This window comes from Caloenas nicobarica, chromosome 13 (genome assembly GCF_036013445.1).
Source record: "Caloenas nicobarica isolate bCalNic1 chromosome 13, bCalNic1.hap1, whole genome shotgun sequence".
Classification (NCBI taxonomy): Eukaryota; Metazoa; Chordata; class Aves; order Columbiformes; family Columbidae; genus Caloenas; species Caloenas nicobarica.
In genome coordinates this window covers 15,520,099-15,547,410 of record NC_088257.1, presented here as the reverse complement: position 1 = coordinate 15,547,410, position 27,312 = coordinate 15,520,099, and the positions used below count along the sequence as shown (strand labels likewise).

The 27,312-nt window shown below is 40.6% G+C and overlaps 1 protein-coding gene across 1 annotated transcript in view; it reads left to right on the top strand.

Moving 5' to 3' along the window:
* The window catches only part of RANBP17 (RAN binding protein 17), a 152,041-nt gene that overhangs the window by 110,359 nt on the left and 14,370 nt on the right, over positions 1 to 27,312 (top strand). The window contains exons 21-25 of the mRNA XM_065643975.1: positions 827 to 934; positions 3,357 to 3,439; positions 11,314 to 11,528; positions 12,681 to 12,819; positions 18,546 to 18,709. Coding sequence (XP_065500047.1) covers positions 827 to 934; positions 3,357 to 3,439; positions 11,314 to 11,528; positions 12,681 to 12,819; positions 18,546 to 18,709 — 709 coding nt within the window. The remainder of the gene's footprint in view (positions 1 to 826; positions 935 to 3,356; positions 3,440 to 11,313; positions 11,529 to 12,680; positions 12,820 to 18,545; positions 18,710 to 27,312) is intronic.

Genomic DNA, 27,312 nt, shown 5'->3' with positions numbered 1-27,312 from the left:
TTCAATATAAAAAAACCTGTTTAATTCTTTGCCAGTTAGGCTGTGCCATATCATTTCCATTTACCAGTCTGCATTCTTATCCAAATAAACTCTCTTTTTTCAGCACGTTGGGAAGACTAAGGGTCAGCTTTGTATCAAATCATTTCATGAAATATTCTGATACAGTCAGTAACTCATAAGATTTTTTTTTTTTAAGTTAAAATTGCAGAATCTACTAAACTTGGTTTTGGGTTTTTTTTCTGTGTTGCACTCTTTTAAATCCTGCTTCAGAAGAACAGATATCTCTTGGGTGCTGGTGAGCAAACAGCTCTCCTGAAAGAGTTCTTAGAAATCTAACTGCTCTCTCCCCCGCAGTTTGGCTGAATTCTCTTCTTGAACGCTTTGAGAGCAACTTCACACAATCAAATTGTTCTCAACCATTTTTATAGCAAATATAATATATATGAGTTGGCACTGAAATTTGGGACTCATGATTTGCTAATACGTAAATTTGTGGTGTTTTAAAATTAAATTGCCATTTGCGACGTATGCCATTCATTAAAAATCCAGGCTCATTTTGTATGTGTAATTGTACGTTAGCTTCACCTATTATACACGCTGCTTTCCTTTTCCTTCATTACAGCTCTGGTATATTAACTATTTCCCACGTAACCATTAACGTTTTCAAAGCATTTAGTCTTCTAAGCAGAGACTTGCTTAAATTCATAGGTTCTGGCAGAGGTGCCAGAATGGGCTGCTGAGGTTTATATCTGGCCCACCCATCTAACAGTGTCGGGAGGGGAAGATGATGTTTTATCGGTGAACTCTTTAACTCGGTTTGGTGAAGATACCCTGCATACATCTCTGTTCTGCAAAGAGCCATTGAACTGTGGTACCGTGAACCTGCGTGTACAACCCCCATCTTGAAGCTGATGGCAGAATTCATGCAGAACAGGTAAGAAGCCCACAAAAATTAGATAAGTGATGAATACCGCAGTGGTACGCATTCTCTGTGCCATCTTTCTATGCTTTGCTTATCTTCATGATGTCTGGCTTTGACTTAAGACTGCTACTTTTGTATTGTGGAGCAAGGTTTGCAAGCTGAACTCAGCTTTCCGTGTCATCGTGTGGTTTTACCAAAATGGTAGATGTTACAAAATCAGCTGGTAAGTATTAACTACAGGAAGATATGTGAGAGACTACTGTGATTTTATATTCAGGGTTAGTGAAAGCGTGTGCTTTAACCAGGGATAAATTCCAACTCTATGATTAAATCTCAGAAAATTGTCTGCTGTCAAGATTTGCTGCAGGCTGAATTTTTGCCTTAAGCCAAGCAGCACACACATGTGCCTGTAAGACCACAGCTCCCTTTACAGCTTCTTTTGCAACTCAACTCTTCCAGCCAAAGTAGGAAAGGATGGTGTCTAATACAGCAGTATTTCTAATCAGCGTGTAGGTGACTTCTCCCACATCTAAAATCTGCTCTGTGGACTAACCAAAAAGACCTCAGAATGGTTCTGGGGGGTGATTTTGGTACTTGACATTGCAGTAGTTAGAATATAATTCCTGTTTTACCACAAGTAAGGGGACAATTTATTTGGGGAAATTATCATTGCACTTGGAAATACTTAGTGTACTGCCCAAAGGAAAAAAATATTTTTAAATGAAAAATGGTTAGTTAAAGTCTCTGTGCTGGGTATCTTCATGACCAAAGTAATTAGAGTGAGAAGTGATCAGCAGAGAAGAGATCAGAACACATACTTCTTATTTTGCCTTGCGAATCAAACTTACAAATAAAGAAGTTGAAATATTTGAAATTTGGGGGAAAAAATATTTAGTTAAATCTAGTGGCAGGAAATTGGTGCCTTAAATTTCAGAGCTGGCTCCCAGTCAAGCACCGGCATGTCTGATGTGCACTTAATCTCCGATTAAGGCTACAGAAACCTTAGGGCAGAGTTCCCCGTTTCTTGTTCATGTTGACTTGCTTGCTGTGACTCCCTCTTTGGTTTGTGTAGGCTAATCATGTCTGTCATCCTGGCAACTGTAAAATAAATTCCTGGAAAAGTTTAACCTATTTTTATTCATGGTGCGATGCACAAGTAGTACATGCTGACAGTGCTGCAACTTATTTCAAGGAGGAGATCATTAAAGCATAAACACAGAACTCTAATAATGGTAAAGAAAAACAAGAGGAGCTGGAACAATAAACCTTATGCAAAAAACAGCTCTTCAAGCTACTTTCCATATTCATGTTATTCTTCTGCCTATTGGTATTCACAAAATCTGCCTTGTTCCCTTTGGAAAACATCATCCAAGATGGTATTTTTCACAAGCTGTGTGCTGCATCAGCTTTTACAGGTTACAATGCATTATACAATATACTTTGACATGGTTAAAATATGTTACAGAGTATCAGATTGTGCATTATGCCACTCTGACATTGAGATGATGTGCTGGTGTTGGGGTGTTTTTTTTGCCTCTGCCAGCCATTATCGTTTTGTGCATATGGAATACGCAAGTGTTTTATACAAGGCATGTTGTATTCATTTATAAACACCCAGATCTACACCCAGGACCCTGCAAACAGGGACTCATATGGAAAAAAAATTGGACTTGTAGCACAAATAATTGCCTACTGCAAATAGGTCAGCCAGGTTTACAGCACTCAGTCCAAATAAACACTACAGGTAAGTTTTGCTGAAGTTACTTAGAAGCTTAAGACCTATATTCAAAGCTAACTTTTAGGCCTGAACTAGGAGTTAAGCTTCTTTATGACAAAGAAAAATTGGAAAGATACACCAGGGACTTTGGCGAGGACTCTTATGTTTCCAGATTGGGAACCAAGTGGTTCTTGGTGGCCTTGGTAGCACCAGTGCCCCGGGGAAGACAACACGGTGCAATCTGCTTCGGGTCTGAATGCTCATAAAAAGCACGGGTTACAATTCACACTCAGAGAACTGGCTTGTGATTGCCACAGATTTTACGTAGCAGAATAACCAGGGGAGATTAGTTTATTTTTAAAAGCTATACAGATGCAGAAGCAGGGTAAAAGTCAGCCTAACTGCTTGGATTCTGGAGCCTTTGTAGCGTTGTTCTGGCCTGTATGTAGGCACAAGGTGGTCACTGGTCACTTAAAGCTGTGTCTGTGTTGTCTGGTCACCTGCTCTGCTTGAACTTGGTTTGTCTTTTGCCATAGGATTGTTTCTTTGGCAACGTGTGGAGATAACTAGAGTGCATGTGGTTAGACTGAAAGCTGGAATTGGTTTATCAAATAATTCTACTTGGTAATCAGCAAATGTTTCTTTTGTTTTAGGAATGAACCCATTGCGGTTTTCTGCTTCCATGACCATCTGAATATTTTTCCTGTTATTTTTTAGATCACAACGTTTAAATTTTGATGGATCATCTCCAAATGGAATTCTGCTCTTCAGAGAAGCTAGTAAAATGATTTGTACGTATGGTAGGTATTCATTAACGGTTCCTCCCTCTGCCGTGTCATTCTTTGCCTGTCTTGTGATACAAAAATCCTGAGCGCTGATGGATCTGTGGGACGGATGTGTGGCAGGACTGTAAGTGCTGCAGCCCGTGCCGTCCCGTTGGGAAGCACAGAGCACCCCAGGCAGCCCTTGGAGCTCCTTTCCTTCCGTCGCTCAGGGTTCATTCACGTAACGTTCTCGCTTGTGTCGCTTTTTTAACTTGAACGCCTGTCCTCCAGCAACTGGAAATGTATTTCAGCGAAAACGCAAATACTCAGGAGGTGTTTGATCTAGGCTGCTGATTGATAGGTGTGGGTTGATTTTATGTATTCAAATTATATTCCAGTAGTTTCAAAACATAATAGGGCCATAACAGCTTTACCCTAGAGCGCTGTTAAAAGTGTTTATAATAAGTTGCTCCATTTTACTGCTCCCACTCACACATGCAACTGCAGCAGGTCTTTGACACCAGCAGTTTATATTACATTGCAACTAACTTTGTAGCTTGCACTTTTGCTTTCTAACTGTTTTGAAAGGAACCTTAGCAAGATTTTGTAGAGCAATCTCGTTTCCAACTTGTGTGAACAGGAAGAGCCGTAAATGTCCTGTTACTTTTAAAGAAAGAAAACTGATGCATCAAGTTTGCTTTCACTGCAATCAAGTTGCTTTTTGGGTCTGGAAACTGTTACATGGCTGTCTGTATATTAAAAAAAAATCAACTGTAATTTTGCTTTTGATCTGTAGGGCTTGGAAACAGTATATGCAGAATGCATAAAGCATTTACTTATGACAGAAAAAATTACACCGAAGTAACTCTCGGTCCTTGCAAAATCATTTTTCTGTTTCTTTTTTTAAATATACCGTGTAGTAAGTTAGCGTGTTTTTTCAGCTATGTTCTTAAGTAAAGTTGTTAGAACAGTGAGGCAAAATAAAAACATTTTCCCTGTATGAAAAGATAAAAGATAAACTTTTAGATTTTACTACTCATTTTCTGTTAGCTTTTGTACTTAATTGCGGTAAGCCTTCTTTTGGTGATTTAAAGAAAAGATCAGTTGTAGTCATGATGATGCTTCAGCACTACTTGTCTTATGGTGCCTGATCTCATCACAGTTATATTTTCCTTTTTAATTTCCGTTTTATTACAATCGGCCTTTATCATCCTTTCCACACATATGAAAACCATGCTGTATTGTTGGGCATCCGTTTGTCTCGGTTGTTGGCATCAAAATTCTAAACCTTGCTGAGTAAACCACACTAGTTGGTTTCAGCCTGCTTCATTCCTCATTCATTGCCTGAAAAACGCTTTGTAAAGAAGCCTCTTGCTTTCAGTTGCAGCTTTTTATGGTGTGCATGTGAAGTTCACAGAATTCTCAGCCCTGAAGTATGGGTAGCTCTTGCACATAAGGACCAGACAACATTTCTGGCTCATGCTAGAATTTAATTATGCAATGTAAAAGGAAATTTCAGGGCAATCTAGATTTAAGATTTAAAACTACGTGGTGAAGATACAGAGCCTGTTGAAGCCTCTGTCCAAACACCCATCACCCTCTTTGTTAAATCATGTGGAAGATACTCAGGGATGTGTGGTGTCTGTCTGGAGATGTGTGCCATGGGGAGAAGTGAAATGACCAGAAGAGCTTTCCCACTTCTCTTTGGCGTCTTTGATAACTGTGTTCCTACAGAAGGATGACATCGTACTCAACGCAAGGGAGAACTGTTCTTAATGTCTTCCAAAAGAAAAACTTAAAATCCACTATCAGCTACAAATGGAGGAAATACGTAGCTGTGGGAGATGAGCCTCCACTCAATATATAATCACAGAATCATTTTGGTTGGAAGAGACTATTAAGATCGTAGGGTCCAACCATAATATGTATGTATTTTTTTAATTTTGCTTTTAAAACACATTTGTATTATCATCAGTGTCCGAAAGGGTCCCGTCAGTGGTCTTCCCATGACTTAGGTGTGACATTTAGCGGAATTGTTCAGGTTTTCTGTGAGTGGTTGCCAGTAGTTATTCCAGGACTGTAGAGTCCACAGGGAAGAGCTACTGGTGCAGGGGGATGAATTGGCCTCTTGGAGCCCAGATTTTGGATAATCCAGCCTGCTCTGCACTGGCCGCAGCTCAGATGCAAGAAACCTCCGAGATCAGTGCTATTGCGAGCTGCCGCAGCTAGTTCTGAACTGGTCACTGCCTTACGCTCTAGGAAGGCTTTACTGCCCACCATATTTCAAGAGACTACAATTAATCACCTTTGTATAATTGCTGTTAATATTTTTAGCTTCTATCACCAATAACTAGCTTATGAGATTTCCATTCCAGGATACAGAAAAATATAACTCTTCTGGAAATCCAAAATGCCTCTCCTTAATATATACTAAGCATATTCAGTTGTCACTGAGTAAAATTTAAAATACAAATTATTTTTATTTTTTAAAATTAGCACCTCAACATGTGCTTAATTCTGCTTAAACAGATCCAGCTTTGCGATTAGGGCAGTACTAGTGTGTCCTGTCCTTCTGCTCGTTTATCACTGATACTGATACAGTGCTGAAGACAATTCTAAGATGTCTTTATAAATGCTATATGTTCAAAAGATGTAAAGCCTGGCGTAGGATGCGAAAAGCACTTAGCGAGGCAATTATCCTTGTTAGGAGCTGCAGCTGCTTGGCAAGGGGCATTGTGTCTTGTCCATTATGGCAAGAGCCAGTCTGACTGAGTGATAGAGTGATTGAAATAAACCGAGAGGAGAAAATTGAAAGGAGTTGGAATAGTACAGTCCACCATTCCTCATCCCCAATATATTTCACTTTTAATTCTGTATGTACAAGTCTCCTTACTCTGTGTTTTTGAACTCCCAGTTGTACAGGAATGATGTTTCAATGCATCTTGGGGCTGTCTATTTTTGTTTTGTGGCTTCTTTACATTTTAGTAAACCTCTTCCCTTTCATTATAGGAGACTGACATAAAAATAATACTTTCAATATGCTGGTTTTATTTATCTACATTCTGTCATTATATACTTTGATGTAAGTTTTTAATTTTGCTTCAGCTTTCAGCTGTTGTAGCAGTTACTGCTCAAGGTCAGAGCTGAGGTTACCCACAGTAGCACAGAACAATTTCCTGTTCTCACAGCCCAGGTAGCATTTGGATGTGGATTAAATTTTACCACATTTTCCAGTAGCCAGACACAATTATTTCTAATGAGCTTTAAATTGCTTCTAGAACATGTATTTCCAAACTTAGTGTGGTAATCCATTCAGTGCCAGCAACTTCAGAAGATAACAGTTCTTCAGAATTTTGGTTGAAGTGGTTCTTGCTGTAGAACAGGTATTTTTAATCAGCAGCTTCGCTTACGGGGGAGCGTTCACTGGTCTCGGTTGTCTTTGATCCGCTCTCCTCTCCTTTGTGATGGCAGTTCCAGAATATATTGCTCTTCATTACTGACTCAGATTTCATAATCAGTTTCTTTTGGCAAATTTATCTTGGCACTGCGCATGCTCGTTGTGCTGATTTGAGAGGGCTTATGCATGTTTTGTTGTTGTGGAAGCTTTAAAAAATTAGTTTTTGAAGCTCACTCTCATCTTTATGATTCATGTTTTCCTTTCCTTCTCTATATGCGGCCACATCTTTATACTGCCCTAGCATTCTGAACGCCTGGAAAGCATACATTCCAAACCATCTTTATGAGGCAGTGGTGAATAATAAAAATGGGAAAGGGGAAAAGGCAAAAAACACTTTTTCTCTATAAATGTGATACATTTTCGCAACCTTTGTTTAATCTCACCAAAGTCTTTTTTTATCTTCATCTAATTCGCACATGTTTTAACATGATTTAGTTGTATTATTATACATAGCGCTTATTGGACTGAAATCTAGAACAAGTACGGCTTAAATGAAACTCAGCCATAAGGAAATATTTTTTGTATTATAGCTTCTACTGTAAAAACAATTAAGCAGGAGAAGGGAAAGGGAAGCTGCCTGTCCTGACATGCTCCTGCATCCCCATAACGGGGATGTTATCTCCCTCAGAGCATCTCCCTTCGGGTTTTTGCTGCGTTCGTGTTCCCCCTCTGCACACGCGCACATTTGGTTCTTCCAGGTCCTTTCGTTATCTACTAAGGAGTCTTTTGGTAATGAAACGTTTAAATCGTCAACCAAATTCAAGCCTTTCTTTCCTGTCTAGCAATTTTGCCCAGTAACTTTAAAAGTTATTTCTTATTCCTGTCAGAATTTTCTGTCACCTCTGAGGCTGAGTTTATAATTTTGTAAGTGACGTTGCTGTCAAAGGCAGGGCAAAAATTTGTGTTAAAGGAAATTACTGAGAATTTTGAAAGACGATGTATTTTAAAATCGTGAGATACAATTTCTCCCACATTAAGAAGAATTTGGTGCAAGTTAGATGTTTTTCATTTGATTTTTAACTCAGGAGTAGCACTGGAAGTTCACTGATTAGTCTCCATTGAGTTTTCATTTTGTCAGAAACTATGAATTTGAAACACAGTTTTTAAATTCAGCATGTCAAAGGTCACTTTTACGTTGATTTCATTTCTTTAAATTGTTTCTTTTAGCAATAGGAGTTTATAAAATGGTGGTTTGGTCCTCTGCTACAGGGATTATAAATGTAAGCATATCCTCAGTAGCTGAGGAGTTGTTCTTGACCTGATTCCAAGTACCTCAGTAAATTAGTTTATGTTCAGTAGTATCCATGCTGTGTAAAAATATTCCCCTGCAGCTCCTGCTAAATGTTACAAGTAGATCATTCTTTGTTTTATCTAGTCAGGCGTAGCTCCATACTTCATTTTTTTTTCAATAACTAATGCTAAAACACTAGTATTTGTTCTAGCAGTGCCTCCCTTGGATCACAGGCTCATGGCTTGGGGCACTAGTACGTGGCACCGCGTGGTCTTTCACCTCTGCTGCTGAACTGAAATCGGCTGTTCCCACTCTTAGGCCCTTTTAAAATGAGTCCATGAACACAGAACAGTTCTCTGTGGGCTCTGTCAATTTGCAAAAAGCAGCTGTTAGTCTTGCACTACCCACGTTCTGTGCTTTCATTATTATAGAAGAGATAGGCACGGAATTCCTCTCTGCCAGGGCAGCCCGGGGGAGCAGGAATTGTGCCTTCCCGCATCGAATGCTTTATGCTGAGCAACGGGTTGAAAGTTTTAATTACAGGGGGATTTTTTTGCAAAGTAATAAAAATGACAGAAGATCAGCGCTAGTGGATACCTCCTAGAATTCATGTACCCAGGCTAAGGCAATCCGAGGGTTTTATCAGCTTCTTTCCTCATCATCCTTTTTTTCCATTGACTTCCAGTTGATTTCCATATTAAGTACATAATTGCCTCGTTGACAACTACTAAGCTCTTTCCATCTGTTGTTGCATGTGACACTGAGTCCTTCAAGGACCAAGGGATTGCACGATGTCACGCTTGGACAGCTCAGCTCTAAACCCAAGGCCGTCACTTTCTTAGATCCAGAACTTTGGTTATTTCTGAAGCCGGATATTTATTTTTGTTATGAAAGCAGAGATTTTTCAGCAGAAAATTTAATACTGGAGAAGACCAGATGAGGTTAGTTTACAGCACACTTACCTTTCTGTCTTGTTTTCACCCTAACAATTGTACACTGTTAACATAGTGGCTTTTGAAAAGTGTGCGCCTTCCCACTTTATCTCACAGACCAAATTTTGTATTTAATTCTATTTTTTCACAAAATTTGAAATTCACTGATCTTCTCAGTAACTAGACTAGTTCTAGGCAAAAAGATTAGTGCTAATTAAGATGACCTGGCTGGGATATCTTAAATGAGGCCCTGTAGGAAGCTAAATGGAGTTTATCTTTCTTTATTTACATAAAATTAGTGTAAAGTATTACAATAAATGAATACCCAGGTACACTAGAAGACATTCTTCTTTTTCTGCTATCTTCTACTTTTCAAAGAGGATCTTTTGGATGCTGGTAATTTTTAGTAAAACAGTCATTTAACACCATTTGGAATGAATTTCTATGCAGTAGCAGTTACTGGGATGGCACCTTCTTCCCCAGTCACACTGTGTTCATGAGTACAGCATCAAGGTAGTAGAGGTGCTTATACAACTATTTACAGTAGCAAAACCATTCAGTATTGTCACTAATTATTTTTTTTAACTAAGAGGGTTTGATTTTGATTGTAAGTGACCATCTTTCCCAGCTAAATATTTGATTCTTCTCCTCCCATAATTCTAGCGATGCCATTCTTACAGACCCCAGTTATACTTCTTCTCTAATCCTACTCCCTGTCTTTTTTTGTAAATCTACTTTTCCTTTACAACCTGATGGATAAATTGCCTTGGACTTGCTGGAAGTGCTGGTCAACATCAATGTTTTAAACGGTAACTTAGGCCTTTCCCTCTTTGCATCAAATAATACTAAATGGGCGATACTTCAATCCATTGGGTGTTTAGAAACAAGGTTTTCTGGCTCATTTTTCTGATCGTATGATGTAAACTCCTCATTGTCAGTAATCCATAGCATTAAGAGAAAGAATTAAAATCAGGCCGGTATGTGATTTGCAGGTGGAAATGGAAATTTGCATGGGTAGAAGGGAGAGCTGCATGGAGATAGACCCGGTTTAATATTAGGCCTCAATATATATTAAACAATCCTACGCAGTCTCTCAAATCTGTGTGATCTCAGGCAAGTTTTTAGGGGCATTTTTAATGGCCAATTATAAAAGCAAAACTGAGTTGTCATAACTACCTCTCTCAACTGGCAGTGTTTGGATTTGTGAATAGTTGATGTCCAGTTCACTCCTTCTCCTTGATCCAAGTTGTCGTCATAGCCGTGACAACGAGATTAGACACTTAAAGCAGATGAGCCGAGCATCTCATCTGCAGACTATTGTGCTTTTATTTGTAGGAATGCTTTTAAAAATGTACAAGTTTGCATTATTTTCCTCTAGTTAAAATTACCAAGAATGATGAAGAGTAACGGAGTGAAGACGTGGCACTTGGTTCTTGTGGAGGCCAAGCTTGCCAAGGCCAACGACAGATGGGGTCAACCTAGTCAGGCCACTTCGTGGTAGAGCTGAAGTGCTTCATCTTCACTGTGTTCATTCTACTGCTTTCGCTCACTTTCATTCATTACTTCAGGTTAAAAAAAAACTGTCATGAAGACAAACTAACTCTGGGGTGCTGTGAAGATGAGCATTAAATTATTACAAGATACTTAGAAAACTTGGTAATGAGGCCTTGTGAATAATTAGATTTGTACAGGGGATTGCAGCGGGATCTGCTGCACTGCTGCACACTGGATCCAAAAGTCACTATTGCCTGTGAATAGCAACAGCAAATATTTACAGTTAGCTGTTATTTTTACATTATAAACATGGATTTTAATTAAAAAGTCATTCCCATCTGTGACTGGTAAAATAGAGGCTTTTGTAATGGACATATTTGTTTTCGGAGGGATATGTTTAGTGTGTGTATGCATCAGCAACCATCCCAAGAGACTGTCATGGTAATGGATCAAAACCAGGCTTTGCTGCAGCATGAGAAATTGTAAAACCATGTGTTGCAACTCTGTTCAGATTAAGGAATTCATGCTGATAGACCCACTCTCATGGTCTGGCTGTACATCAATGACGCGAATTCCATAGCTTATATTTTAAAGTTTGCATACTAATTTCTTGGTGCCTTTTAAGCTCTAGTCATGCTTAATTAACAAATCTTTTACATCAAAGTCAGAAGCAGTTTTTCTTCCAAACAGTAAAGAAAATAAAGACAAAAAATAAGTGTAGATAGTGCCATCAAAATATTTTAGATTTGCAGCTGCTTATGTAAGTTTCTTTCTTTCTTTCTTTTTATGAAAACAGGTAATCAGATCCTCTCTCTTGGGACTTTGTCAAAAGATCAGGTTTATCCGTTGAAACTCAAGGGCATTTCCATCTGTTACTCTGCACTCAAATCTGCCTTATGTGGAAATTATGTCAGCTTTGGCGTCTTCAAGTTGTACGGGGACAACCACTTTGACAATGTACTTCAGGCCTTTGTCAAAATGCTGCTTTCAGTATCCCACAGTGACTTGCTAGTAAGCAATTACTCATCTTGGGAGTCTTTACGTGAAATATGAAGTAACACCACCACAGGCTTTGTATTGTTTTAATGAGACAAGAGGGCTCTAGAACAACTCGAATGCAGTTTTCAGTTCCATTACTTGAATTTATTTATATAGTAACATCTAAAATACAGGTACGATGGACCTGCTGTGCGAAACGGTAGCTTTTCCAGAATTTTCACCAGGCCGCTTGTGAAGGAGAGAAATGCAAAATTTTGTTCCTTTCTGTACTTGCAACCCATGTGGGTTGCTTGCGTGCTCTGTAAAACGTCTTCACCTATTCAGCCACTCTGCAATTAGTTTTGATCTGTAAATTGTCACTGTGCATTCCCCATAAAATTGAAAACTGTAAAATTAAAGTACGCCATGTTCCCACTTCTCTGGGGGAAGACAACAGTTCTTGCGCAATATCAGCCTAAATTTGAACCGTGACATTTTCTTCATGACGCTTTCGTTCAGAACTGTCATTTTCAGGGTTGTTAAAGGTGGTTAATATCCAGATTTATGCCTGCCACGTAAATAAAGTCCTTGGAACTGAAAAGTTGCGCTCAATTAAAATTGGTGTATCAGTTGTATAATGAAGTGTGCACATCCTAACTACCCAACAGTAAATGCCCTAAATAAGAGTCCTTGAGATGCTGATTGAGCCAATGGGTTCAAGCAAATGCCTTTGCCTGCGCAGAGCCTGTTACAGGACCTCACTTGGCACAAAAAAGTCCATCTCTGAGATAATTTGGGGAAATCTGTGATAAATCTTAATAAGATTTCTTGCAGAAGGTAAGATACGGGCCATAAGCCTGTCAAACTGGCACCTGGACAGAACACTATACTATTTTACTAGACTGATAGCTGTGTAGAATGTGTGGTGCTTTGATAGCTTTATTGTATTCTCTTGAGCTTATTTTAAACCAATAGCAAGTTTATATCCTGTGGTAAATTTGAAAAGTTAAAATCTACCGAAGGCAAGAAGATATTTTGCCTCTGTAAGTGTTTTGATTTAATGGCTGACTTAGGGTTTATCACGTCATAAAGAGGATAAGATTATTCTTCCGTCATCTATTAATGTTGTTAATGTTAGTCAATGGTAATATCTATACTTACTGTGAATGTGTACTCTTTTTGCAGCAATATCGAAAACTAAGCCAGTCTTACTACCCGCTGTTGGAGTGTCTGACCCAGGATCATATGAGTTTCATTACCAGTTTAGAACCTCGCGTCTTCTTCTATATTCTTACCTCTATATCTGAAGGACTTACTGCAGTGGGTAAGAATGACTTGCACTCGGCTAAAGAAAGAATTCAAGTATTTAGGAATTTCAAAGCAGCACATTCATTTGTATTTTAAAAAATAAATACCAAATGACGATGGAGGATGCTGGCTTTTGAGCATTTTAAGAATGTGCTTATTTGGGTAATGGAGCTAAGTTATTTTAAACATCTAACCTGTAGGTTTTAACAGCTCGTATTTTTAAATTGTTTTTTCTTACAAGCCAGAATTGTTAAAATTATTATTGTGCCTCCGCAAGGATTGTACTGAAAATTCATGCATTTGTTTTTCAGAAGTGTATTTAAATGCGCACAGGAATCTGTGGGGTTTTGTTTTTATTTGATCAACGTAGCTGTTGTATAAATAATATTTGTTCTGCACAGCTGTGATATGATTTCAGAAATTTAAAGATATCTTTATCCATAGAAAAAAACAAACTAATTATTCAGTACTTCCTGAATATACTTTAGAAGAGAATCAGAGAATCAGTGTCATAGGAGCACACCTGGCATGAAGATAAAAATACAGCAGCCTCATTGCAGCTGATTTCATTCTCCTGCAAGGTTTGATTCATGCTTTTTAACCAGATGACTGTCCAAACGTTTGGGTTTGGGGGCAAGGCTGGTAGCCTAAAGTCATTTGGAATACGGAGGAGGAGACAGGGCATTTGGGGTAAGAAAGAAATAAATCATGCAGCTACATTCGTATCACCTGTGAACACCATGCATTTACATAGCTTTTGACTGAGAAGCTGTTCAAACCTTACAGTAGTATTTATTGATTGGGGTGGTTATTAAGGGATAAGAAAAAAGAATGTATAACATTAGTGTGTATAGGTGTTAGTCTGTAATAGCTGGTGTTTCTCATCACCACCAAGTGTCAGTCAGGCCCGGCAGGAATGTGTGAATGCACCAAGACTCCACAGCATCCCTTGTGTTAAACACTCAGCGGTTTTAGCTGCAAGAGGGAACCGACTCTTAGAGTGAAAATGGGTAGTGAATAGCTAAGCAGCAGTAGTAAAGAAGTATTCAGGTCATTTTATTATATAATGCTGAAATCCGTCTTCTCCCAGGTGTTTTAAGTGCTTTTCACCTGTAATAATGGCACTGTGATTTCTGCTGGGGGGCTGGTTCTGCTGGGATCTGCCTGCTGATCCTCTGCAAATGGATATATTGTGTGAGCTCAACTGACAGCTGCCAGTTTATTGATAGCAAGCCCTGTTCCTGCTCTCTGTTATCACGTTGCATCTCTTCCATTTGAGATGTTGGTTATATTCACCAAGTTTCCTTTAACCACCTATTTGAAACCCAATTGAAATTCATGTAAAAGAGAGGGAAGAAAATGTAAAAGCTATATAAGCTTCAGCGTTTGTGTGTTTATGTTTGTTTTCCTCTCTCAGAAAGTGGTGTTCTCTCACTCAAAGTGAGGAGGAGTAAGAAAATATGTAAGTTAAGTATCTGGGAGTTTAATCATGAAGAATCATTAATTTTTAGGAACATAGATGTGTTCTTAGAAAACGTTATTTGGTGGAATTGCTGATGTTCTGCTGAGAAAAGTATCAACAAAAATTTTAACAGCTCACTTTTTTCCACATTTCATAAACCATAGAAGTGCTTTACCCATGTGCTCTTTCAGTTCATCTTAACGTCCTTAAAGTGCTTCAAATAAATGCAAACATATGAGACTAAAACAAAGTGTGTAGGAATTCTTAACTCCTGCACATTAGAAGTAATACTTACTTTCCATGATTAGTCAGATGGAAAACGCTTTTTTTAATTGCCTTTCACGTTAAAGCGATAAAGTGATTATTTTTCCTTAATACCGTGTTTCTTAATATGGCACATATCAAGAATGGATATTGCTGTCAGCATCTAAATTCCTCATTTGCGTTCAAGAAGGTTTATTTTTGTTGTGAACTGAATAATTTTCCGTACTTTTATGACGACATGTCCAGATGAACTGCTCCTAGATCAGTTTATAGCTCTTAATGTTAATTTCTTTATTTTTAATCATCTCAAGAGTTATTTACCTGTCACTGCATTTTCTTAACGTTTTCATAATGTTTTATCCTTTTTAAAATTTTGGTGTTTACCAAGTGCCAGACAGTGAAATATGAATTTATTTCTTATGTGTTACTTGGTCACATACATCCTTCTGCCCTTGGAAAATAAGTAGATCCAAGTGTTGCCTTTTTCACTGAATTGTATCAGCGCCACCAGAACATCTCAGAATAGCAGGGCTCAGGGCTATAAGCCATCTGAGGGGGAATTGTGTTTTAAACTGATTAGAACATACGAGTCATTTTCAGGAATGTTTATAAAAATGAAATAGCTGTCTTTTTACTTTAAAAATTAAATACCAAGAGACCACTTCTCTTCACAGGGAAAAAAGTATCTGACTTTTTTCTCTACTCTGTTTACATACGTGAAGCCTTTGAGACTCTCATTGTTACCAGCTGTAGGATAAACATTCTCCAAATCCTTCTTTCTCAGGAATGTTCATTCTGCTGCTGAGTAAATACCTTGCTTGATTCCACTTTTTATAAACACCAGGAAAGAATATGTATTCCTTCGGAAGCGCCTCGCTGTAAATCAGCTGTAATGGAAGCCCTCGTCTAAGCTTTTATTGCGAGGGTAAACACTCCAATAGTTCTCTTCTAAAGTGTTTACCTGGCTTTTTCACAGCTGACTCAGTGGATCGGAGCCTTTTAATGTAGTCTGCCTGGCATGCTGTCACTAATCTCTGCAAAGCTTTTCTAATTCCCGTATGATTAATAGTATAGTGTGCTATTCATTGAGGAAAAAGTAAAACATTTCTTCTGTCTTGCTGCCTAATTTAGATGTTAAATTGCTAAATCCATTTACTCTCCAGGTTTAGTCTCAAAGGCAAATAATGCCACTATTGAACCGTAAGCAATTGATGGACAAGGAAAATACCACTTAACTCTCCCTCTTGTCGCCTTTGTGTGAAAAACAAAATATTCAATTTGCAGACATTCAGCAATGTCATTAAACTGTTGATAAATAATTCCCCTTCAGCATGTTGTTGTCATATTTTTGAGACCAAAGAGCATCCTCAAGTTGTTTCGGGCTTTTGTTGGCTTTTTAAAAATAATATATCCTATTGTAACATGCATGCTCAACTTCCCGTTACTTGACCTAGTGGCCTGCTTGTTTTTGTGATCCCAATGATTAGTTCACAGGTGACAGCTGAGCTGACCAGAAATGAGAACTGTGGTTTGACTTGATTTTTTCCTGGTTATCCCAAGCTTTTATCTCAGTTGCTTTTATTATTCTATCTCTATTCTGTCTTCTCCGTCCATTTCTTCTGTCCATAACTCAGAGGTGGTAGCTCCTTGTTGCTCTTGTTTGTTCTGTTTATTCGGTTGGCTGGCTTGTCTCGCCAAGATTTAGTGAGAACGCTATTTTGCTCCAGCACAAGGTTCCACATGCCCAGAAGAGTCATTCAAGGGGGTTTGCTCGACGCTCCCTGTCTGCTATATCCTTGCAATCAAAAGGAAAAATGAGCATAGGGAAGCATATTTGATATATAGTTATGGGCAAATTTAAGTAGCTCTTAACACTCATATCAGATTCTCATGAGCAAATGATAGCACAGACCTGTCTGCTGTCCTGCTAAAATCACTTACTGTCGAATGTAAAATATCTACTTGTACAGTATCAGCATGTTTAGAACTACTGCTGTTTTGTAAACTGATGATAGTGATTTACTTTGTATTATTCAATTTAAAAAGAAATAGAGTTAAGCACTGGTTTAGAAATACAGCAGAGCCCTCCTATGAAATACATATTTTCAAGTCTCTCACTTGTTGTTATTGATGGTGATTCAATTCCACCATGAATTGCATTTCTAGTTTATATGCAGGACTGTTTTGGTTGAGAACACGATGAGTGCCAGATTGTGCAGTCTTTACTTTGGCAAGTCTCGTAACTTTGAGCTCAGCTTTGTTCCGGCAACGTGTCTTAACATCCTGCCCTGGTGCATTTGGTCCTAGGAAGGCCACTGGTCCAGTGAAGACCGTGGAGACGCTCCAGCTCATTTCTGGGAGCCGTTAGATCAACACCTGCTGCTAAGTCAGCTGGTTGCTTTAGAAAATCAAGTCTTAAGAGACCATTTGTACCTTCTTTGCCTTTAAATGTTTCTTCAGTGTTTATTTCAAAACACTTTTAGCAAAGCACAATTAGTTTTTAGATGGTGAAGGGTTAATAGTGTCTGCACAGAGCTTAAGGAGTTAAACAGACACAGATCAAAATACTTCAGTGTCTAGAGGGATGTGTTTAAATGAACACTGCAAGGTTGGCAGACCTCCAAATTAGCATAGTTTAAAGAATTCAAGGTACATTTAATTGGATCCTTCTAATCCCTTTTCCCTCAGAATGAGCATTTTAACAGTTTAATTCCTTTTGCAACCCCCACACATCCCTTACTCCAGTGGCCCATCTAAAATAAAAACTCTGAACTATAGAAGGCCTAGACAAGTTCTGGCTGCAGTCAGCGGCAGCAGGAGGGAGTCCTAAGCGCTCCACTCCATTGGATCCGATGGTTGGAATTGCAGAGAATCTCAGGTAGGACTAAAGCTTGCACCCGGCAGCTTAAACCGCTGCGTGTGTGCCAGGAGCTTCGGTCGGCGCTGGCATCGCGAGGAGCCGTGTTGAAACACGAGAGGCAGCTCCGCTGTCAGTGTTGAAGCCGAAGCCGCTGGTCTGGGGGCCGAGGAGCATCTGGGGGGTCAGGGCGGGGGAGGACGGGGCAGCACCGCGGGCAGGGAGGGCGAGAGGAGCGTGCGTGAGGACAGGGACCGCGCACGGTTACCGTCGTGCTGCTGCGCAGAAGGAGCAGAATCCTCCTGCGCAGCAGCGGCACAGCAGGCAACACCTAGCAAGAAAATAACTTACATAAATCAGACAGACATATTTACTCTGCAAATAGGTTTAAGCTTTTAATCTCCCTTACTTATAGCAACAGTAAGTAAAGATATGAAGAGGCTTTTGCTTCTGCTTTTCAGCAGTATCCTCCTTTGCTGTCATGACTTTTCGTTTTGGGGGCGTTTATGAAGTATTCGTTAGTGAATGCTGTTGTGTTGTTGCCAACCATATTTAATGTACTTTAACCTACTTGAATTATTGGTTGTTAAGAAAAATTACTAACTAGCTGTTCGGTGGTCACCCTTTTTCTACCTTTAATGGCCTTTGTTCATTGTTTGCCACCTGCCATTGATTGAGAGTTATTTGGGGCAGAGAAACATTGTAAAATACTAGAGAAAAACCTGGGCAACAGCTTTATTTGATTGAACCTTGCCTTTTCAGTAAGCAGATCAAACCAGAATCTTAGTTTCCAGGAATCTGGAGCCTTCTGAATGTGAAATTGAATACCAGTAAAATTTCCATGCTCAACCTGTACTTTCCAATAGGCAGAGGGGCAGCAGCGTTCATACAGGAGTGAATGAAGTTGAGTGGAGTTGATAGGATTTTTAGGACATGGAGCTATCCAGTTACTCAAAAGCAAAGGTTTAATACCGCTGTCTGTTAATAAAAGCAGTGTTCAAAGCTAGTCGACTCGTGTATCAAAAATAGTCCTGTCGATGTATCGATTAGCCTGATGTCAAAGAGATGATTAAAGTTGAGCTCTCCAAGTACTATAGAATGTCATTATTAATTATTCTTTTATGGAAACAATTTCAAAACTGTTTCATTTTTTACACAGATACAATTGTCTCCTCCAGCTGTTGCGCTAGTTTAGACTACATTGTCACCTACCTCTTCAAGCACCTCTCTAAAGGCAAGAAGACTCCAAGATGTAGAGAGATTTCCCAGGACGGACAGAGATTGCTTCATTTCATGCAGCAGAACCCAGATGTTCTACAGCAGGTGAATTAGCAGTCTTTTCAATGGGCTATTATTACATTTCTGAATTGTCCTGATTTTTTTGGTGGTACCGAGCCCCAGGGTATCATTGGCTATTTAGCAACAGAACAAACCTCCCCATGCTGGTATGCAACCCTGAGTCACTTCAGCCATGTTCTCCTGAGAACCAAAGATCGAAGGTGGCTTTTGTCATACTGAAAAACATCGATACTATATTTGGCTGTAAAAACTAGGCTCTCAAAACTTGGTGTTTCATTTTTGCTTGTAAAGGTGTGTAAGATCATCCATACATTTCTATAGGCAAATGGGAAGGAAAGCTCTCAAGCATTTTATGAGAAAGAAGAACAAATTCTGGCATTGAACCACACGCTTTGATAATTAAATGTGTAAATGACATGGCTGTATGCTATTGAGTTTCAGTATTTTATTTTGCAGTAGGTGAGTCAGTGGGATTTTTTTCTGTTGAAGATAAATACAATAGAAATTCAATCTCATGCTTGTGAAAAGGAAGTGGCCGCTGCAGCTCTTAGGAGAGATTTCCCTTCCCGGCTCTGTCAGGTTCATCACTGCCCAAGTCCATTACGGGGAGGTCATGATGTTCATAGCTACATATCTCCACATCTGCTCTGTGCCACGTTCCCTTAAAATCTCAATCAGCTATTCGAAAATGCGTATTTACAAGAATCTCTGGATTCCTAATGCAGTTGCAAAGATGCCGTTTGAGGAGACGTGTCTGGAGGCTTTTAATGAAAACGGAAGTTATTAACAAAATGCAAATGACTCGTGTGGTCGTCTTTGTGTTTCCCTAATAGATACGCTGTCATTTGGAAAAAGCCTGGCGTACAGTCACCACAGTTATTGTTGTCATTTGTTTACTGTTCTAATTGAAGGTGAAAAGTAACTAATGGTAGCTAATATATTCCTGGCAGTATACAGCATATTGTGAGGATATTAATGATGTTTATTATTGACATCATTATCAGAATACGATGATTCCCTTGTCATATTACGGGTTCTTATGTTTTACTTGCCTGATGAGGGTTTCATGGCAACTAGCAGTGAAGTCAGCGCTGGGCTGTGTCAGGTTGCTCAGTACCGTACGGTGCGTGCAGCGATTTGAGCGGAAAGGACAGAACAGCAACCTGGGCTCTGGACTTCCCTGCGTTTGTGGCAATCTTGATGTAATAACTTTGTTAATAGGCAGTAATCTTTCACTTCACAGCATATGACTAGGCGGTGATCTGTCTTTATTAACTTCAGATTCTGCGGAATACGTTACATTTATTTTGAACGCAGGCTTTCACATACTCTTTTAAATATTAATGGCTGGTCTCCAGTAGTCAGCATAAATATGATTTGCATTAGCACTAGTCATATCATATTGAGTGCCTCTGATGTCAACTACTCAGTGTACTAATATCTGACATCATCTCCCGAGGTCACTGACAACTTTGACCTTTATTCTCATGCACAGTTTTTGTTGTCTCAGAAGCTCTTTTGAATTGATTTGAAATTTTGACTCTTCCCTTTATGAGGCAGTAAAATTGATAATTATTCAGATGGGAACTGAGCACTGAGTGAAAAATCAATTCCACCCGCTCTCTGCTGCGTATAAAATTACTTCTGAGTCTGCTGGACTGAACGGATGGCCAAGGTAAAAGCAGCAGGCAGGAATAGTAGAGAGGATTAGCTGGACGAAACTAATAGCCTAAAGGGATGGCTTTTGAGATGAGGGAGTGGGCCGGTTGGGGGTTATTATCAGCAATGATGGGACTCATTGATCATATGTTTACATCAGGTTTCCATTGGGTTATAAATCAGCCCTGAATAGAAACGGAACCCAAGGCCTCGCGTTTTACCAGGGGGACGGTGTATTAGATTATTCTCACTTTCACACTCAGATGAAAAGTGAGACATTGATTATTCATCGGCTGGCCATTAAACACTGGTTTTATAGATGATTTGACTATCACGGAAGCTAATGAACAAGGTTGCTGCTTCATAACTAGAGGTTTCAGTTTTCAAGACATCTGTGTCGGTTGAGTAATGCATAACCCTATTAAAAGGAATGGGTTACAAATTGCTTAACAGTGCTGAAAAACTAGACCCTAATGACTAATTGTGCTTTGAGTTTAGAGGGATTTGTCAGCTCTTTAAACTAAACTGATGCAATGATAACTGCAATTATTTACTAGTTAGAACGTTTCTTCCAAGTTGGATCTCGGGAAGTAGCTGGATAATTAAAATTTCCAGCAGGTTCAGGTCGACGGATACACGGATGTCCCCGGGCTCCTGTGCCGGGCGGGGGCTGCGGACCCTCCTGCCGGGCCCGGGGCGCGAACCGCCGTCCCCGCGGCAGCGGCGCCATGGGAGGGGCGGGGCGGGGCGGCACCGCGCCCCCTGCCGGCGGGACGCCGGGGCCGGGGCCGAGCGGAACGGGCTGCGGGGCCGGGGGGCGGCCCTGCCGTGTTCCCCCGCCTGCCCCCGGCCCGGCGGGACAGCCCTGCCGTGTTCCCCCGCCTGCCCCCGGCCCGGCGGGACAGCCCTGCCGTGTTCCCCCGCCTGCCCCCGGCCCGGCGGGACAGCCCTGCCGTGTTCCCCGCCTGCCCCCGGCCCGGGCAGGGTGCGGGGCGGAGCGGCCGCTGCTCGACGCCGCCCGGCGCGGCCCCGGCGCTCCGTCGTCGCGGGTTTGCGGGGGTGTCGCGGTGATCTGCGGCACGTTGTGATTTCTCAACAGTACCTGTAATAGCAGCAGAATGATTTCATGACTTTTCTGCTTGTGCGCCTGCAGCTCAGCACTCGTTCGCTATTAAATGGGGCGATCCAGCATCTGAATGCAGTTGAGGCAATGGGTGTAGACTGGGGCTTTCATCTTTAGCCTCGGCAGTTGCAGAGGTGCGTAACTGAAGCCTAGTAATTCTCATTGTGTTTGTTTATGTATGTCCCATAGCAGCTCTGGTTTATTAATACGTAGATGTGACTGTACAAAGACATGTCGAAGCGAACCAACTTCTTTAGGTGTAAGTTACAGCCTACTTTCAACACCTCACAGTGGCTGTTGGCTTTGGCCCTGCTTTTTGCTGTGCTACAGGCTTTGTGCCCCCAGGCGAGCTACTTAGTCTGAGCTTAATCTGCAAGCGACTGCTTCGTGATGGTGTCTTACAACTAAACTGAATTAACGTGTGTAAAGTAATTTGAGATATATGGATAGAAAGCAGTATTAAGTTTATTACATTCAACTATTGCTCTTACATTATGTTGTGTTAGAAGTACTTTAATAAATAATTTTTAAAAGCTCCTACTTTCCTATGCCGTTATTGCAGGATTGACATGTGAAGCCAGTATTTGCTCTGCTTTATTAATGAAAGTATAATTTTTGGGTTTAAGATGCTATCTTTATCTTCTGTTATTGCTTATTTTGCTGAATTGTACACATTAGAGTCTTAGTTCAGTTCGAGTGCAGTCAAGTATTATTCATGTTAGTTTTTTCCAAAACTCAGTCAGTTTTGTAGTGTCTTTCACCCATAGTTCTGACAAATGTTCCGCAGAGCCATGCGTGATAGGTAAACAGTTCTGTTTGCGTAGCCATTATTGAACTAATTCTGTGCTGGATGTGGAAGGGGATAAAGGGTGGGTTGTTGGTTGGATGGAGACAGGATTTCAGTGGCGTTTCAGTGCTCACCGCCTGCCCTGGGTTTGTCTTGGAGAGGTGCATGAGGTGTAAGGTCACGAATGAGGGTATCACGTGGTGAATATGTCCTGTGCATCGATTTCAGGAGGACTGTGTGGATAAGAATAAGGATGGGTTTGGTAAGTTTGAGCATTGTTCCCATGCTGGGGTTAGATGGTAGATGGGAAGGCACGTGTGTGAACAAAGAACTTGGAGGGCATGGGTGATGGCGCGTGTGGTAGTGCCGGAAAGGGAGCGAGGGTGGGGTGGGCAGCGCTGCGGGGACAGGAGGATCCGTGGCGTGAAGGTGACAGGTAAACCCTCCCCAGGCTGCTCACTGGAGCTGAGTGCGTGACTGAGAACTTCGCCCAGTGACGAAGGTGCGCTAAACGAAGCAGCACAGCAGCGCTGCTGCGTAGCAAACCTTAAACAGAAAGTGAAGGTGCCAGTTGCAATGAAAAATTCAAGTGGCATTACTAAAACAAAAATTGCTACTTTCCTTTTTTCCCTTTTATGTAGTAAAATCAGTGATGGTTTTGTTTTTCAGAAAAACCTCAGTGCCACACGCAGCTAGTGTGGAGTTATGCACAGTAATTGAAATAGAAACCTGAAGAGGAGCTGTGTTTTTAACGCATGGCCCCTGCAGAAGCACTTGCATATAAGCACATCACAAAAAGAAATCTGGCTTGTACTGACACAGGGCAGTTGTACAAGACGTTGAGTACCTGAGCACCGTGAGCCACTTACGTGAGCATCTGCTTAATTTTAAGAGCAGATCAAACCCACGGGTGCAATTGTTCCTATGCTTAAAATTAAATGTGTTTAAAGACTCAGCTGAAAGGGGGCCAGAGTGCCCAGCTTTTGCTCTGAGAGGTTTGATAACAGCAATGAGTAGGATTTTCATTGGGACATCTGTTTTCAGCCTCTTAGCACAATTTTAAAATGTTATCCTATACTATCATAACTTTCTTTATTAATTGAAAGGGATGGAGATATACCAGCTGTAGCCCAAGCCAGCAGAGACTTGGGTGGCTAAGCAACAGAAAAGGCACCATATTGAGTGAGCCAAAATTCAGTCTCAAAGTCATTTATTTTAACCAGTGACAATACGTTTAGACTCTAGCGTTTTGATTTGATTGATGGTTTAATATCATATATAATTTTTTTAATGAAGGGAACCCATTTAAATATGTTAACATTTGCACTAGTAGTCTCCCATGTACATAACTGCATTTAATCATTACTCTGATTGTTTTTGTGGTTGTGTAATTTGTATCAGCAAAATAACTATTGTCAAAGCTATCTTATCTTAATGAAAAATATGGTCACTTCTCTTTCATGCTTTCTTACTGCACATGAATAAAGGCAGCAGCAGCCTCAGTCTCAAGTATATTGCTAAACGTATAGCTGTCACTACGAGTGCTGTCAATTAAGAAATCAAAAAATATTAATGAGCTTAGTGTCTTCTCTAATTCTGCTTTGTTTAAAGCCCTTGTTGTGATTCGTTGTCATGTGAATCGAGTAATTTAATTTTAAGACTTTTAATGTTAAAATACATCATCATTAGCGACGTATCCAAAGATTTCCCGCTCTTAATAACGGCGCTAAATCAAATTGGGAAGCTCCTCTTAATCACGCAAGCTGCGCTGTCGCTTACACAAACAGTTTTGGGGATGGAGAGAAGTTGCGTTGCGCGGAGTAACAAGTATTGTACAGAATCCGCGGATGGCAACAAAAAGCGCAGCCGGGGCTGGCGAGGTGTCGGTGTTGGATGTTCGCCCTCGGGCCAGGCAGCTGCTGCGTGTCCGCTTTTGTTCCGCCGTGGCTGGTTTATGTAGCCTTTAGGCCAGCGCATGGAACAATCGTTCCTACAGGGTCAGCTGCTGGTCAGAAGCGAAGTAAGAAAAGACTTTGCCTTGCAACGCGCGGGCCATAATTTTCGTGCAGCTGGCACCTGCTACTGGTGCACAGCGGGAGGGTTAGAGGTCAAAGAGGCAGTTGTTCTAAACTCAGTGATGGCTTAAAGGGACTTGTAGATTAATCTGCTTTATTAACTTCTGTATATTAGATAACTATTGCAGTGAATGACAGTCCGTCTTTCTGAATAAGTCCCTTCACCTCTTTCTCTTTTAAATTGGCTTTTGAGTAATGAATATTAAATAGAGTATATTTCAGGGTAATTAAATGAAAACATTAGGATGATGTTGTTTTACAATCATATCTTTAAGTTTCTTGTATATTTATCTTGCATTATTACTGTTCATTGCTTTTTGCTAGCACAACAAAAAGCATAAATGTTTCAATTAAAGAAGAGGAGCTGGCTGTATTTCTCAATAACCCCATGGCTTCTATGCTGCATAAATATTTTCAAAAAGCAAATAAGTTTAAGGGGAAGTATAAAAATGTTTTATTCCTTGTTTACTCTGTGCAATGCAATACTTTACATTACTTGGAAATGTTCGATTTCTGCTGGCCGTGGTTGTTTTATATAAAACACTAAGAGGTGCTGGTTTGGGAAAGGGCAAAACATATTGCCGCTCCGTAGAATCTAACTAGCGATATGAATAGCACCAATAATTTTGTAAAGTTCACATTATAATTCAAAATCCAGTTAGAAGTGATGCTTGCAGTCTGGAAAGAAAGCAATATCTTTACAAAATGGATAGGGAAAGGTAACAATCCATTCCGTGCTCTGCTACTGGCAGAGTTGCCATGTGAGTAATGAAACTGGCTCTCAGTGAACAAACACCCTCCCTTACCCCATTTTAAAAAAAAAAAAAAAAATCAAATTTAAAATTCTAGAAGAGCAGCGGCTTACAAGGATGCTTAATTGCTGTTGCCTACGATAGCAGCGGCCCATCGAAGCTGGTAGCAGGTGAGATGATGCCTGGGTAGATATTGGGTGCTTGACGAGGCGGTTGCTGCGTCGCTCTGAACCAGCCGCTGTTATTTTGAGCAGTGGGAAGGTGCGTGTCAGGTGAAAAGGGCTGTTTTGTTGCCAAAAACATTCTTATACGCGGAGTGCGTGTCCCACTTAACCCTGTCAGATTTCCGATTTTCAGCAGTCTTGAACCGAACCTCAAAACACATGTTTATCCTGGGCTAAGAAATTGCTGTCGGTTTTGTTTGTTTGTGACCCTGGGAGATGTTTGTGTGTTCAGGGTGTCTTCTGAAATCAGACACTTACTTTGCTGGGGTTTTTTTCCCTTGCGTTTACTTGTTCGGGGTTTTTTTTACTGAAAATTGAGATTTGTGTGCATTTACATGTCTTCAGGAACCTTCACAGTTTAAAAATAAAATAAAATACATTCTTAAAATTGTTGAGATTTGGGAATACTGTTAGTTTATATCCGCTTAGCTTAGCATAGCATAGGTTAGTTCAGTTTAACTTCAGCAAATCCTCCCAGTGCTTTGCTGGGCACATCAGAGACGAGGCAGTTCAGCTATTGAAAGAGCACTACACACAAAGGATGACTACACAACATGGGATTTGCCCTTGCAGTATAACCCTGTTTCTGAATTCATGCCTCGTTTCCCTTTAACAAAAAAAGGAAATAAAAAAAAATTAAAAATGAAGCGTGTGCAACCATTCTTTAAAATCTCTTTAGCGTGACAAGTAAAGTAATCTTCCATTGATACTTAAAAGTCCATCTGCAGAAATTCAGGGAGAATGTTAGAGAGACGCAATATCTATTGAAATGTTGAGTGTCAAACTGCCAGGGTAATGTATTTAGTATGAAATATAATATTCAGTGCATTTTGTTTTGATGACTGCATGAAATAGCCTTGTGCTCTTATCCTTTGTTGTTGTTGTGAAAGATGATATTCACTAAGAAGTGTCGGTGACTATTCAGGACACAGCAGCAATATGCTTATTACCATCTTTATCATCCATCTTTTATGTTTATTTGCAACAGCTTTGGTTACAGTTCAGTTCATCAGGATAACAAAAATACTTTTAATTGTTCTACAGAAGAAATTAGAATCAATTTATGAACAGTTTGAGAACCGATGAGGTGTGAAATCTGTTAGGAAGTTGGTAATTATGACTTGGATTAGTCGCTTTAAGCTCTGCGCTCCTGTAGAGCCGAGTAGGTCGCTTTGCTTTGCGGCCGATCCTTGAGCAGGGCTTAGAGCCAAGCTTCTGCCTGCCTTATCCTCTGATTTCCTTCAAGGTGCGGCTTGAAAGCCCAACCTGCCTCCCCGTCCCTGCTGATTTTCTCCGTATCGGTGCTAAACTAAGGTAAATACGGCTAAAATCATGACCCTGGTGCTAATTTTCCCTGCGCTGTGCGGGGGACGCCCCGGGCTCTGCTGGCAGCCCCAGCCCACGCTCGAGCTGCCGGCAAACCCCGGCTGCCTCGTGGCGAAAAGCACCGGGGCTCTTGTGAGAGAGAGATGCACATCTAGTGCTGCGGCAAGGCCAGGTGGGCAGCGCGGCAGAGGCCAGGCTGGGCTTGACTTGCAGGTGAGTGCAGGCTTGAGCCCAGCTTAAGGACTTGCTCCTCGGCGTGTGGGGTTGGCGTCCCCGAGGACATGCAGTGTCAGCACGAGCCCGGGTCAGATTCAGGTTTGAGGTACCTTTTTGTTCCTTGGACAAGGGGTTTAGAGCCGGTCTCACGCTCAGCATTTCTCTCCCTATACAGCTTTTTACGTGTTTGGAACATCTCTGTAGATTAAGTTCGAGAGTAGCCTCAAACTGTTTGTAGACAAAATGATTTTACGTTTCCAGTAATAGCATTTTCTGACCCTGTCTCCCCTCCCCACGTGACTGGCATTTTGGAAGGCTTTCCTGTAGTAGAGATTTCAGAAAACTAATGATCCAGCAAGTGAAGATCCCCATTTCTGTGCTGAAGTTCTGGTGTAGCACTGAAAATTCCTCACTGCTGTCGTGCATCAACTCCCAGCACTCGATGCAAGGGAAGGCACGGATGGA